At 36.9% G+C, this 15,386-nt stretch overlaps 1 protein-coding gene across 1 annotated transcript; it reads right to left on the bottom strand.

The window, feature by feature from the left end:
* Window positions 1-914: 914 nt before the first annotated feature.
* On the bottom strand, window positions 915-9,578 carry LOC147068093 (uncharacterized). Its single transcript, XM_085952343.1, has 5 exons — window positions 9,071-9,578; window positions 7,107-7,228; window positions 4,880-5,024; window positions 3,428-3,548; window positions 915-3,198 (listed from the first exon to the last, which is right to left on the bottom strand). Exons 1-5 carry the CDS (start codon window positions 9,285-9,287, stop codon window positions 2,217-2,219), a joined length of 1,587 nt encoding a protein of 528 aa, XP_085808469.1. The 5' UTR covers window positions 9,288-9,578; the 3' UTR covers window positions 915-2,216.
* Window positions 9,579-15,386: the final 5,808 nt, after the last annotated feature.

Raw genomic sequence — 15,386 nt, 5'->3', positions numbered from 1 at the left:
TATAAATATTTGGTTTCGGGGTATACGTACAAAGATTAAATAACATTTGAAAAATTTCACAATATTTGGTAGACAGATCATTTTCCAACAATTTCATTGCCCACCCGAGAACGGAGTTCCATCAATTTACAATGGGGTGAAAATTCATATAAGTAATAATAAAAAATAAAAATTATTTCATATTCCCTAGTAAATATAGTTTTGTGTTAAAATTTATTATTCTGCATTTTACATTATCTACAGTAGGTATAAATATTTCAAACCCCGGTTTACCGCAATCATGTAAACACCATTTTTATAAGAAAACAGGCAAAAACCACTATATACAAATAATTATTTACCAAAATGAGTTCATATGCATTTAAAATTTGTAATGCAAAGATAACTGTATCTTTTTCTAGAAGGTGATTTCTCTATAAAAATCGTTGTAGACAATTTCAGTTTGACGTAAATGCCACTTTTGTGTGGAAAATTATTCAAATGCACAAGTCTTATTTTAGACCTTCGTGTAAAAATTAGTGGTCCATATTTGCCACCGTTTTCATACAATTAAGATCTCTATACAAGGCGGTTTTAATTTAACAATTTATTATACTTAGATTTTTTTAGTATAAACCGACTGCATTTCCGTAAGGTTCACAAGTTTGAGCAGGAAACGAGAAAGATTGGGTGGGCGCCAAGTGAGAAAAGGTGATCCAATAAGTGAGATCTAAACACAATTGACGATAGAAGCCATATACCAGGGATGGCGAACCTATGGACCGCGAGATGATTTTGCATGGAACGCGAATGTTTTGTATTAAGAAAAAAAATAGGTACCTCTATATTTTAAAAGATTATTTTACAAAAAGTTTTACAAATACCTAAATATATAGGTATTATATAACATTAAACATGCGTATTTTCTTCGGTTTTTAATAATATTTTTACCAATAATATTCATCAATCGATGCGCAAACAACGGAAATCACAGATCGCATTGTATAAAAAATAACAGGCAGCTGATAACTCTTGAAGAATAAGCATTACAATTAATTTAAATTGCATAGATGGGTCCGTAGGTTTTATGCATCACACATAATAATATTATAGCACTGACCTCATCAGGCGGCGGAGTAAACTGTGTCGCGAACCTATGATTTTGATCAATTTACAATCATTGTACAATGCTTGAGACCACTGTAGCGAGAGGATGCCTCATCTGATTCGAGAAATTTTGGCGCAAATTTGTGCGTAAAGACCCAAACTAAGTAGGTATTATGGTAATAATACTCAAAAACTATTGCTTAGAACTGGTTATAATTTTTGAACTTTTTTAATAGAATTCTAAAAACTATTTTTTCATTTTTTTCCTGCTCAAACTAAGCTCGGCATGTCAGACAGTCAAAAAATATAATTAGGGAAATTTTGGCATGTGTACGTAAAAAGTTTCGCCATCCCTGCCATATACAATAATCGTTAGCCCTGCCTACTATCTGTGCATAGGTAGGAATCGCATATGTGCATATTTATAGTTAAGTAATTCCACTCTACTACTTACTGTAACACTTTTTAAAATGGTGTTTACTACGTTACAGACAACCCTGTTTCAAATTTATCTGTACCTAGTTGAAATGGGTATTCCGAAATAATTTCAAATAGCGACCGATTAAGTGATATAAATTACAAAGGCCAATAAAATTGACAGCTATCTTATTTTCTTAAGCTGGAAATGGAATGACTGGTATTAAAATAATATTGATATGTGACTGGCGAGGCTGCTATAGAAGGTGTGCGAGATGAACCTCTAATCAAATTTGTCAATAGTTCAGTTTGTTTTCACACCTCAGTATATAATTGTCACACTGTGAATTTAATAAAAGAATATTGTTAAAGTAGATCTGAGGGGAAAATGGAATACAATGAATTTTTTTTTACCCGAGTACTTATGCAACGTAAGTACCTAACATTATAAACATAGGATAACAATAATAAAAATTAAGTAGAGATATTGCAGTCGAAACTGTAACATTGATGAGCTAGAATTACTAGAATCACAAAAGTCAACGAAACATCCTTCACTGATATAATATGTACAGTATTTTGGCAACTCTGTGCAAGCAGAGGGGGCGACGACGCCGCCCTCCTCGCGTTTCGCAATCTCTCGTGACGGCTCGCGAACATCGGGGGTTCCCTCAACAGTTCATGGTGAGCACGATCACTTGAGGCGGTCTCACTCACGAGGATGGTTTGGGCGGAAGTAGACTCTCGCTGCTGGCGCTCAGGTTGGGCAGCGACTTGAACACTGACCGATTGGACTCCTTGCCGTGCGGTCGGTGGCACGGTGCGGGGCGGTCGCCCGTCAGAGACAGGACGGACTTCTTGCGCTGCTGGGCGGTTTTCACATCCAATTCCAGCATTTCCTGGATGTTCAACTCCAGAGGGTCATACTCGCGCGCCGCGGTATCGAAGGCGATATCCGATACCTGAGGCTGCATATCGTACTGGGCCGAAACGTTCACAGCCTGATCGAATTCATCAGATATATGATAGACGTTCTTGTCATACGGAGCGTAAGCGGAAGACGCTTCAGTGACACCCTCGTCGGAGTGGGCGGCCGGCTCGACGGGTTTCATATGCTGTTGGGAAGCCGAAGACCGCCTGTCGGCCGGCGCCCGCTGGTAAATTTGAGGGGCCGCATCTGCCACTTTCAGCCCTGCCGCATGCCGGGAGTCATGCGTGAACGTCTGTAACAGTCTGGTATCGGAATACCTCCTGACGTCGACCGCTTCGTCAGCTTTATCCCTGCTCTTCATCTCTCTGTCCAGAGGAACGATGGAATAATTACGATTTTCACTAGTTAAAATACGTCTAAAAGAATTAGGTCGGTAGTCGTTGAATCCGCCGCTGTCGTCCTCCTCTTCAACATAAACATTGCCAACAGGAGGAAAGGCGGCAGCAGAGTGAAGACGTCCTTTGACGTCCACCGCGGCCGCAGCCGACTGCTCCGCGGGCGGCGGCCTCGGGCCTGAGGCATTGCTAATGCCGGGATTGTTTTCGATGTTCGCGACAACTTGGCCATGGTTGGCTCTCTCCACGTCCGCGTTCAGGTCCCGTCTGCCTCTCGCGTTGGAAGAAGTCGTGATAGATAAATGGTGAATGATCGGTGAAGGAGGGGCGATGTGCACCTTTTCGGGAGCATTCTGTATCAACAGAATTCTGCAAAAAACAATTTTATAAATTTTAAAAATTTTAAAAAAAACAAAACAATTTCATAAAAGTGATTAGCAACAACCTTATTATTTAATATTATGTAGTAATAAAATATAGTAATTGGATAAAATGCAATCAACGCAACAGACTGACTGGAGTAATCTTGCAAAACTAGAAAATATAATATTATTTCAGTTTTATCAAACTAACATCTACTGAATTATTATATTATTACCTATTGTGGCAGCGCCATCTATTACAGAGTGTGAAATACTGTCGACACTGGATGTACATGAAAACCGCTCCACCGGTGAAACCCACTGCGACCACGACTAATTTTGTCCAAAACGGCCAAGCTGTCGAAAAGAGGTAATGCAAAAATAAATTACAAAACTTTATAAAAAGATCGAATCAGCACGAAAACAAAATGTTGTTTTTATGGTTTCATATATAGCCTATCTAGTATATAATAAAATTAATTTATACCTACACAGATAAAAATGTTTGAACAAGCTCGGTATCTCGATGAGAATAAATATTGTTAGGATTATGTCATATATACATACCAATGTATTCATTAGATAAAATTTATATTTTTGGCAATGATGCTGTTTTAGTATTCATACTTGAATGATCATTATCTATCAATCTTCTTCAAAAGCTTCTCTTTAGAATGCAACATTGTTGGTATAAACTCCAAATGTCTCCATATCTCATAAACAATTACTATAGTGAGAATCTAGTTGAAAACAGTCGAGCCATAAAACTGCAAATATTTGCGACATTCGTGTAAGCAAATAAGATTGTTACCAGTTTTAAAAATGTTTGATTTCATTGAGCCATAATATAAGAATAAGTTAATGACCCATTGTCAACGTTTGATAAATAAACCTGAATGCATTAAGCACTCCACAGCTTAAAACAATTCAAAATATACATTAGGAATGCTCATTCATTGCATTATTCATTATCAAACTTATGAGTCAGCGTTCACTTATCCATAATGTTATCAAACATAAATATTACTTTGCATACTTAGAAGAAATTTTAGAGAACACAAACAGAGTAGAACCTCCATTATCGAGACTGATTGATGATTAACATAGTCTAGATAAACATAAAAGAAAAACAAGAGAAAAAAAACCTTTTTTACTTCCATAATAAAAAATATTGTTCACACCATTCTTTTTCTGATTATCATACGAAGAAGATCATAATGTTCAATCCCCAGAAATTTCACTCGCCAACTCACTACTGGCGAGTAACAAAAGACCGCTGATGAGGTATCCGGTCCTCGGTCTCTGGTACATAAATGTGCACATTTAAATAATGTTTCTGCAGACGATAGACGTCTAAGAATAGGCAATTATGAATTATTGGTGTTTATTTCACTCATGTTTATAGTACTAGAATAAAATTTCACATTAAAATAAATTCAAGGCCATTACAAGTAATATGGATCCAAAAAAATTGCATCTAGGGCAAATTTAACTGTTACGGGGAGGGCTTCACCCTACACCCATTCCCTGCCCATCATGGGACTGTAGCAAGTGCAAATACAATTTGGCGAGTGCACTTTATGTGATTTTTCAAGAGTTGATAATGTAATCCAGATAATCAAGGTTATACTGTACCTATAGACCTATGAAAAAGCTGAAGAGACAGTGTTAAATGAGAATGATTTTACCTATACGACCCAGTTGTATTTCATCTGCCGCTCTATCAATTAGTACAAATAAGGACCAGAGAACACACAACGCTGCTACACAGTGGAATAGCACCGCACAGAAGAGTCTTCTTTGCTCCACCCCTGACATTTCAAGTCCTTGCCACTGAAATGGTCCATGAAATTATGATTAGCACTCAAAACAGTATTTCGAAAAATGTGAAATATATAGCTGCCTACAGAATAATTATGTGTTTGAAAGGAAGAAGGGATTAAGTCTAAAATCACCACTTTTCAGGAGAGTCAAAAAAGATCAGTTTTTGGACCATTTTTTAAGGGTACTCTCCTTTTTCTCATTTGTGCATATTATATATTATGGGTCACTTGGCATGTTTAAACTAATTTTTCAATTTTTAAGACTACTCGTCATCTTCCTTTCGCTCACATAATTACTTCAGCATACGTATCTGAAAAAAACAAGTAAATTGTGATTCAAAGCAATGGGTATAACATATTTACAAATTCAACTAAACAGTCAAAATAAAAATGGATTGAATTATTTGAAAACAGGTTCACCTTAGATCCAGTTCACCTTTACAAATCTCTAAACTTCATTATTCTCATTTGTCAGTTGTTCACCAACTCCAATGTCTAATGAATTTAGCTATTATGGCTAAATTTACACAAAAAAATAAATGAAGCAAAATAGGACTTTAAGCATAATCTAATAAAAAGTATATCATAATATATATAATTTATCAATTAAAGCTATTTCCATAAGAAATTTAGTTAAAGATGTTAAAGAAATTGATTTTAAATTTTGTAAATAGTACACTTCCAGGAACAACATTATAGGGTGCAGGTTTTGACATTCAGCATCTTCAGAGCTTTATATGAGCAAATAAATTGACAAAAAGTTATGACCTATATCGTTAGCTTTGCTCAGTTATAGAACTGCTTATGTGGCAAATTGCAGGATACCAATCACGTCCAGAGAGTTTTTTCATGTCAGTTGAAAAATAGAGCTACTTAATTGCAATGTCAGACTGCTTGGCCATTGTGACATAACCGATAAAAGCAGAATAAAAATCACACACATCCTATGTAATAATTTCATTCAGTGCCAGTTAGCCGAGGAAAGGTCAGTTTATCTTGGAACGCTAGTGATGCAATTTTGAAATGTACTTTGGCCCCTTATGCACTGTTGACCAGTCACTGACAACCGCAAAGCATAATAATGGAAATCTGCATTTACATAAGTACGTGGTTGCAACAACCAGTCACATTTTCTTGTTGCTCAGTTGCCAGAGACAAGTCAACAGTGTGTTGAGAGGCCTTAATGTCTGTTATGTTGTTGTATATGTCCGCCTAATAAATGCAGACAAGTGTTGGGTGATCAAGAGAAAAGAAAGAAAACCATGAACACGGTTGTAAGTCACAAAAGAATTATTATTAATACTCCTCTCAGCATTCGTGGGGTTCCCCTTCAGTGTGTGGACAAATACAGGTATTTGGGACCAAAACTTGGAAATAAGACGCCAGATTGAACAGATAATATACGGCATCACCAGCAGTCAAACAAAATTCAGTGCTACTGTGATTTAAACCTACAACTTGGGACATGGTTTATTAAATGCAATGCCTTCTTTATTCTTTTATCTGATGGTAGATTCATGGGCTTTAACTAGAGCATTGAGTAACCAGATAAATAAATTAATTAATTTATAAATCAAATCAATTCAAAATGATTAATTTATACTTAATAGGTTTTCCCCGAAAATCGATACACCTAGTCCAAAGCGAGATACATTTCTGCACAAACAAATGAACAAAACTATCCACAAACATTTAACATGTTGTGATATGAATACCTGTTTTTTTTTTAAATCTTGTTGTGAACGGAAAACATTATTCACGTACAGAAGTTCCTGGCCTGGGGCTAGGAATTGAGAACAAAGAATATGTAAAGTGGACAAAAATCTTATAAATTGTGAGGAAAAGAAAACTACAATTATTTGGCCACTACTTCAGTTAATCATAAATGGCAATAGAAAACAGCTTTTATATTCTATCGCTAGATTCCTGAGTAAAACTACACCAGCAGTTTAAATTTTGATGTTACCAATCCGTAAGTCTAAAGAAATGAAAATTGCCACATATTCTTTCAAGAGGCGTACCAGAAAACTTTAATAAGGTATTGTTTATAATAAAGAGGTAAAAATAAGTATTCAGTTATTCTAGTACTCACCTCAATGAATGGTTTTATTTTGGTATGCATTATGAAGTGAAATTTGCACAATTCGCATGATCTAGTGTCCGATGCAGTTAACCACTGTTGTAGACAACTTTGATGGACATATTTTAAACTACCTGTAAAATAAAAATATATTATTGCCATGCTTTACTGTATATGCGTCATACATCCAAAAGATATATTCAAATTTACAATAATTTTAGTTTTGGTGTGCTATAAAATTGGGTGAAGATACAGTATCTACATGGCATTAAAAAAAATCAAAACATAGATAAACAGATACAGATGTATATCAGACAAATTTATCCAAAATAAGACAATTAAAAATTATTGATATGCAATTTTAGTTCATGAATAATAAACATGATGTGACCAGTCGAAGAGAAAAGCAAATGCAGCCACTGCTGATGAAGGAAGGCTGATTTTAATTCTTAATATGCATGGGTTTACTGCTGACAGTACGTATTATTGTGACCATAACAATAAAATGTGAGTGTAAACATGTATTGCTTGCATGAATCAAAAAAGTTCGGAAGCTACTGAGCTTTCACACAACAGTTGGGATTTGTTCGATATCTGCGCCTGCGCAGTAGAACGAACTACACTGCGCAGGTCATTTTTGATGTCATAACCTGTCAAATAGCACCAGAAATGACAACATCTTGTCTCGCTTACGCTTGAAGAATGAGATTGGCGAGACAGTCAGCACTTTTACGTGTAAACAGTTATTATCGTGATAGTTCAAAATACACACTATTGGTGCAAATACTTATATCCATGCACAAGTACAGGCGCCATAATGCCGTATCGTTTTTGAGGTAGTGGTCTTTAGGGGGATAAAACTAAACCAAAACCTAACACAACTTGCTGTAACTCAAAAATAAGTAGACTGTATTTGGTTTTGGTTAGTTTCTAAATTTAGAAACTAACGGCGATTGCCATTGATACATTTTCTTCTGTCATCGATACATTGAACCCAATTGTTCTTAATATCAGTATTGAAATACAATTTTTAATTGTATTACGCTCGCTTCACGTTACTACGGTTTTGACCGTACGGCAAAAAATCGAACGGTCAAAATCCGAATCGACAACAAGTCACGCCACCATAAGAGTGTCACCGTCAAAACCATATAATGTGAAAGGAGCCTTACAGGTAAATATGCCGCAGATGCCCGGATGAGATTTTATAACCTTCTTTTTAGACCAAACCAAACCTAACCTACCCCAACCTAATATTAGTTTGTGATAATGATGCATCAAAATGATGAAAATTTTAAATTAACAATAAATTATTGGATCGAAAAGCATCTGCGCCGATAGAAAAATGTATTTAATATAATTGTCTACATTATGGGTGGCCAACCTTTTCAGCAGCCGGGCCAGATTCTAAAAATGAGATTTCCTAACGGGTCGCACAACCGATTTTTTTTATTATACAAAACGAAAAAGAAAAATATTTTTTATATATTAATAAGATAAAACAAAAATGATTGATGTCATACGTTCATTTAGACTTCTACATTAAATCTGAATTCTGAGGAAGTTTATTTTTGACAATAAAAATTACTGTATATTTAACAAACAATTGTATCAAACATGTCCATTGTTACAGTAGTCAATAACATTATTTTCGGATACTAATTGGAATACATAAGTGTGTTTAATGCACTCAATTTAATGGATATTCAATGATTGTTGAAGTCAGCTGATTGCCAATAATCTGACAGATTTGTATGGATTTCGTTTATTTACATTTAATGTTTTCAAAAGGCCATGATATGTTAAATCCTCGCCTTGAAGATAAATAGAAGCACTACTACATTAAAATCGTCGTTTATAAGTAAATCTGACATTAGTGGTTTAGCTAACTCTGCGGAAGTACTTTGAGGCATTCTCCTTAAGAAATGGAGAAACAATTTTTATATATGAGAATATCAAAGTATGTTTATAATTACCTGAGCAATAACATGGAGCAAGCAGCGGATTTAAGGTATCACTCTCACAATGACATATTCTACAGATATCTCCACTCGAATTACTGTAAGATGTTTGGCTCGAACTTGATCCAGTTCGTGAGCCTTCTTTACGAGCTTCCTGTATATACGGAGTCATATTCCATTCGAAATTTTCAATCTCCGATGAATTCTTCACATTTATTTGTTGTACAGGCATGCTGAATAGGATTATTTATCTGAGCATATCACAAGATTTACGAAATGTAGGGCAAGAGTTCACGATATTAATCGCCTTCGCTCGCCATCAAAACAATCTCGAGCATTGTGTAGATTTCTAAATCAGAGCATTGTATATTATTTAAGCAAAAGGTTATAAAAATAATCGATATATAGCTTTCACTTTAGAGTTATGTCTGTGTATTTACACATTTTGAATTCACGTCACAGTACGATCGGATTATCTGACGGATGTTTTTTTTCATAATTTAATGTAACGCCATCTTTGAATAATATTTGTTATCTTTCAAAATGATGTCGGTATTGCAGTTTTCTTTATTGTGTGTGACATTAATATGGCTATTGAAGTTAAAAATTTAGGACAATAATGGTAAATAGGTATGTTTATAAAGTTATGTTTTAGGGCTGACATTTAAGCTGAATCGTTTGTAAAAGCAGTTACATATTATAAATTTTTGCCAACACATATTTTGAATAATCCAAGGAAATTTTGCCAGAACTTATGTCAATATTCAAGTGTTCAGAGGTCGGAAACCTTTTTCCCACTGAGACATACAATATTTGAAAATCACTAATGCTTCGGCCTCATAGGCAGGTGCTTCGCTAGTCCTGAGCTAGATGCTATGCTTGTCTAATAAAAACAATACTGCCACATTGCATGCTACTTGCTCAGGTACAAATTCGTTTAACATTTGGGAGCATTCAAGTCAGCAACGATATCTCATTCTCAAAACTAACCAGAAAGCTACCCTCTCACAGAGAATTTAAGTTTGAAATTTCGAAAGTCGCAAATTCGAGCTTGTTGGGTGCATAATGTCAATTCATCCCATGCGTCATTATTCATAACCTAAAAATATACGGTGTTTGACGTTTGTCATAGGTACCTAGGTACTGAAGAAACTCCGCCAACTTGCAAAATCCATAGACAATGGCAAAATCACTAAGTGACACAATAAAAATAACCAACACGTTTGTTCGCCGGGAGACTCACGAGGTGACTCATAATCACACAGCGAGGCGCGAAGCGTCCAGTGTGTCCATTGCAATAGTGTGCGTTCGTTCGCTAGGATATGTCACCTAGCACGTAGCCACCAAGCAAGGCACCTGCATATGTGGCCTTAGCCTAAAGGATTCCAAAGGCCAGATTTACCATGAGTTTTTGGGGCTATAGCAAAACTATTCAGTATGCCCCAGACCAGAGGATAGACTGAAAAAATGTACAATGCCGATTAACAAAATAAATAAGGTAAATGTACCAGTAGTTGACCATGTACCAGTAGTTGACCTTTTTTCAATAAAATGCCCAAAATAAGAAACGTAGACACGGGATTGCTCTAAATTGTAAAGTTGAGACAAGTGAAGCCATCTGTGGTCGGATTGAGGAACTAACACATCACCATATGTCATAGGAGCGTCATAGCAGCTATTTGAAAACAACACATCACGCCGTAAGCATTTTATTTTTAATTTCTTATGTAAATTGTTAAGGATATCAGTGGATGTAAGCATATGGCAATTTAATGTTTTTGACTTCATAATATCAAGTTAATGCATTACGGGCAGTCATAATATTGAAGTATCGATATCATTAATTTGTAATTTTTAAGTTATATTTACAAGGAAGCAAGTTTGTGGGGGGGGTCAACTACTCAAACTTTTTTAAATACTTTTTCAGTAGTTGACCAGGGTGGTCAACTACTAGATAAATTAAATAAAATTATTTCACTTAGTTTTGAACAATTTTTACATTCATAAGTATGGAACGATGATTATTTATTAATTAGAAGTGTCTAGGGTGGTTCTGTCCAGTAGATGACCTAGGCGTCAACTTTTATTTTTTCAGCAACGGGTTTGTGTATTTTTTCTTCGGAAAAGAAAAATTTCTTGAATTATAGCCCTGTATATATAGCAACTGAATGAAGCAGGCCAACAATAGCCGACAACTTACGAGAAATAGCGACGCGATAAAAAAAAATGCAGGGCATCACGGCGGATTTACTTTGGTCATTATAACGCACCCATATAATTAATAATGTTAACGTTAGTTTTGCCGCAAATTGTTTATCAGCCTACCTCACCATACTTTTTTATATAACCTGCCTGCTTCACCATATTTTCATATAACCTGCCGCCCCTAGGGGAGCAGGGTCTTAGCCAAAAAAGGAATCGAGACAGTGTACCAGCAGGTAAATGCCGACGATAAGGAATGCATAACCGTCATAGTAACAGGGAGTGTCGGTCACCAACGACAGTCCTTTACAAGTACAAAAGAATTCCTCAAGAAATTTCCGAAAATGTGGACTTTGTCCATGGGCCCTTAAGCTGTAACAGTACCAGGAGAATCGCAAAGTGTGCCTTCAATGGTTACATCAGAGGAACCCAAGTGGTATTTAGAGAGTTCCTGAGTAAAAACATTGATGAGGAAAATCTTGAATCATTCCTCAAAAACTACGAACCTGATAAAGATAATAAGTCACCGTTCGCACTGTGACGAAAAGTAAAAAATGAGTTGGAAAATATCACTCCACCTGACCCGGTCAGACTCATCGATGAGGCATTGCAAGAAGAGGAATCCGATGATATGATGTTTTTGGCCGCCTGGAATACAATGAATTATTATGATGTTTCATCTCCAATTGCTAGGGCACCTGTGGCTGGTCTAACGACTTGTGATGGTGATTCGTCTCCAATCGCCAGTGCACCTAAGGCTGGTATAAGGATTTGTAATGATACTTCGACTCCAATCGCCAGTGAACCCGTGGCTGGTCCATCAAATATTCGTAGTCCATTCAAGAGACATTTTGTCTTCCCCGGTGAAGGGGAAGAAAAATTCAAGAAGAAAGCAAAAAAGGGAAAAAACCCCCACCAGTGTTTCCGGTAAACCTTGTGATACACCCCTGTTACAGGCGGGCTTCTCCCGGTGTAAAATAATCATTTAGTAGCTATAAGTCGAAACGTAACCCTGACCTCTAGAAACGGCTTCATAAAACATCTAATCTGATTCCTTGCTCAACCACGTAAGTATTTTTTAATCATAAGTAAAGGCCTTCGTCCGGTGTGTGAAAATCGCATATTGGGCGGAGGTGTAATTAAGATAAATTTAATTTAATTTAAAAGGTATAAATGATGATGGATGAAAGCGATAATTTTAAGACTAAATATAAGTATTCAAATATAATAAATTTTGCCGCGCATTGTGCGTGAAATCCTCGCGCGCCGGCGCCAGGGTCAGGCTCGTGATTCGCCGAATCAAAGATCATGCGATCAAGATTTGGCCAATCACTAGTCCCTTTTACTAATGGCGTGGGTACGCGAAGTTTAAAAAAAAATAAAAAAAGGAGTAAGCGTCCCCTTTCCGACATATACGGACCTGCGTAACTAATTGTAAAAACCTAAACATGTAAAGAAAGTGTAAAATATAAGGAATACCAAGTTACACGAGACAGACGTGGTTTTATTTAATTCCACCCTCAAATATATCGTACTTTTTTTTTGTGAATCCGGGGTTCGATGGCACACCTGAGCTAGCCGCTGGAACCCCGGGGATCTCAATGGCGCCTTGGCAACGTGAAGCTCGAAGAATCGCATGGATTCTTCCGAACCCGCGAAATAAAATTTACGCCCGCGAACGCTAAATAAAAGTTTATGATCCAGGAGCCGGGACAACCAAGAAATGGTTAACTAAAAAGTGGACTCCGACGTGACCCTTATCAAAGAAGAAGTGCTGTCTCCAACATCAAACCGGGAGAGCCCTCCTCTGGTGTTCGAAGACAGTCCACATACGGAGCTGACCGCGCCTAGCGTCGTGCTGGAGACCGTAGCACCAGCGCGTCTCCAGTACGACGAATGGCTGCACAAATCCCACCTATGGAGACCAGACACATCATCGACGGTATCCAGCGAGGAGGGCTCGTAGAGGCCACGGCCCACTCGCGACGAAAAACAGCGAGCAAAATGCCAATTTTCCTAGGGTATCACTAACATGTCGTGTACACTAGTCGACCACGGGATGTTCGGTGAGGAGAGAAAAATGAAACGCGAGGCCAGGGAGCCTCACAAGAGGACTGAAAAGGCGCGCAAGCTGAGGGGAATCGAAGCTGTGCGGGCGCAGGCTCGACCACGAGGAGATGAAGCAGGACCAGTCGCCAACCCTCGAGTCAAGGGTGAACGCCGAGTCCCTGTTGGAAGTGAAATGTGTAGATTATACGAATAAAACATCCGGAAATTCTTCTAATTACGGATACAAAGTTAATTAAGGACCCACTTTCTGAGCCTTGTAAACTTAAGTTCATTAGTAAGAAAAATGTACATTCTAGTTTTAAAAATAACGCTTCGCAGAGTGACGCCAATTCTTTCCGTTCAAATAAAGTAAATATGAATGAATTCGAAAACATTAACATTGAAAATCGCAAACAATTTTATAAACGGGAAAGAGGATATTCTACAGTAGCGCGAAACCTGTTTCAAAGTTACGCCGTGTTAATAATTTGAATCCAAAGAGAAACGAAGAAAATAGTATACGACCGTCACTATTATTTCTTTACAAATTACCAATCGTAAATTTAACACAGCGAAAACGGAACGGGAATAATACGGCATCACTCGACGAAGTGTATATTATAGTTGATAAGTGAAATTTTAATAATACGTTAAAATTAGGTATAAGAGGATGAAAGTAGAGATTGTATGCTTGTGATAAAAAAAAAAAAAAAAATGAGTCAATAAGCCGTAAATTTCTCAACGGGGTTTCAATAATGAAAAAAAATAATAATAATAAAACGTGAGAGGCACCGCAAATCGGCGCGGCGCGCCTTTGGAATAGGATGTCGGCGCGTAAAACGAAACAACAATTTTTTTTTTTAAATAAAATGGGTTTCACTAAAAATAAAGTTAATTACACAGTTTTAAGTGTACTGATTCAGAAATAAATATAATGAGAGGGTGGAATATTTCAATTTTTAATATCAATGTGATTTATACAGTCAATACAATGTTGCAAAATAATTATGGGTATTAGGGTAAAATATTAAAAGTGATAGTAAGTACCATAAGTACAATAGGAAGATTTTATATAAAATTAGTAGCTATTTAATGTATGGGGTAGGAGTAATTAATAAAGTAAATTCGAATAAATTTAAAGTACAGGAAGTCTAATGAACGAATAAATCACTAAAGAAAGAAAAAGAATAAATACAGATGAAGACAATTTGGAAGCACAAAGGGAGCCACCTCTCGAAGTAAGCGCATCCAAAGGCAGCGTAGCCGAAAATTCATGATACCAAAGCTTGATGGTGTGGAGAGTGCGCACTCTCCTTTCTCGCGCAGGTTCATGGAGAGACTAGGGACGTGACGCCTGAAAGATATCGTGAAACAACAAGAGGTACCTCCGAAGTGTAACCATCAAAAAAAAAGGAAAGGGAAAAGGATACTTATTGTGAAAATCCATCCTAGTACCTGTGAGAAAGCCGTGCCGCCGTCAACGAGCCTGGCCGTTGTACCGCTATACGATGCCTTGCCCGCAGTAATAGGAACAGATGGAGACACAGTACCTGTCCATCTATGAGGTGATACTCCAGAGACCAGCAGATCAGTGGAAAACTTTCCACAGGAAGATATCCGCTGCTCGGAACGAGCCTGGCTCAATAGTAACGCCACTACCACGCCCTGGTTGCAAAGGCAGACGACGCCAAACGAGGTACGCTCCTATTGCACCAGAAGAAGAAAAACATAACACGAAATAATAATTCCGAACGAGGGCCAAACGTCTACAAATGTAGCCTCTCGGAATACAAAAAAACTGGACAGCCCAAGAGTCGAAGACTATAGCTCCACGACCCCTCCGCTGACTAGTATAAAAGAACGAGAAGAATAACAAAAACATTACGAAAACAAAATAAACGCACGACATTACAGGAGAAAAATAAAATAATAATAAATTATGACAAATGATAATAAGAAAGGAAAATAAATCAAACTCTGACTTATTCAGGAGCATTGCTTTGAGCAGGAAAATAGTAATTAAAATAAATATAGAAACAATACGTAAAGTTAGTTGTTTTTTTTTTTTGTTAGAATAGTT

The sequence above is a fragment of the Rhyacophila brunnea genome, unplaced genomic scaffold (assembly GCF_057557595.1).
Source record: "Rhyacophila brunnea isolate RB1 unplaced genomic scaffold, BYU_Rbru_1.0 scaffold_3, whole genome shotgun sequence".
In the NCBI taxonomy this organism is placed as follows: Eukaryota; Metazoa; Arthropoda; class Insecta; order Trichoptera; family Rhyacophilidae; genus Rhyacophila; species Rhyacophila brunnea.
Note: the sequence above shows the minus strand (reverse complement) of the source record. Positions and strands in the feature narration are given on the sequence as shown.

Excerpts from the sequence above, each read along its gene's own strand:
- LOC147068093 (XM_085952343.1), bottom strand. The coding sequence starts at position 9,287 with ATGCCTGTACAACAAATAAATGTGAAGAATTCATCGGAGATTGAAAAT. Across the intron at positions 3,549-4,879 it reads AATACAACTGGGTCGTATAG|CTTGGCCGTTTTGGACAAAA; the intron begins GTAAAATCATTC and ends TCTTTTCGACAG. Across the intron at positions 3,199-3,427 it reads AGATGGCGCTGCCACAATAG|AATTCTGTTGATACAGAATG; the intron begins GTAATAATATAA and ends TGTTTTTTGCAG.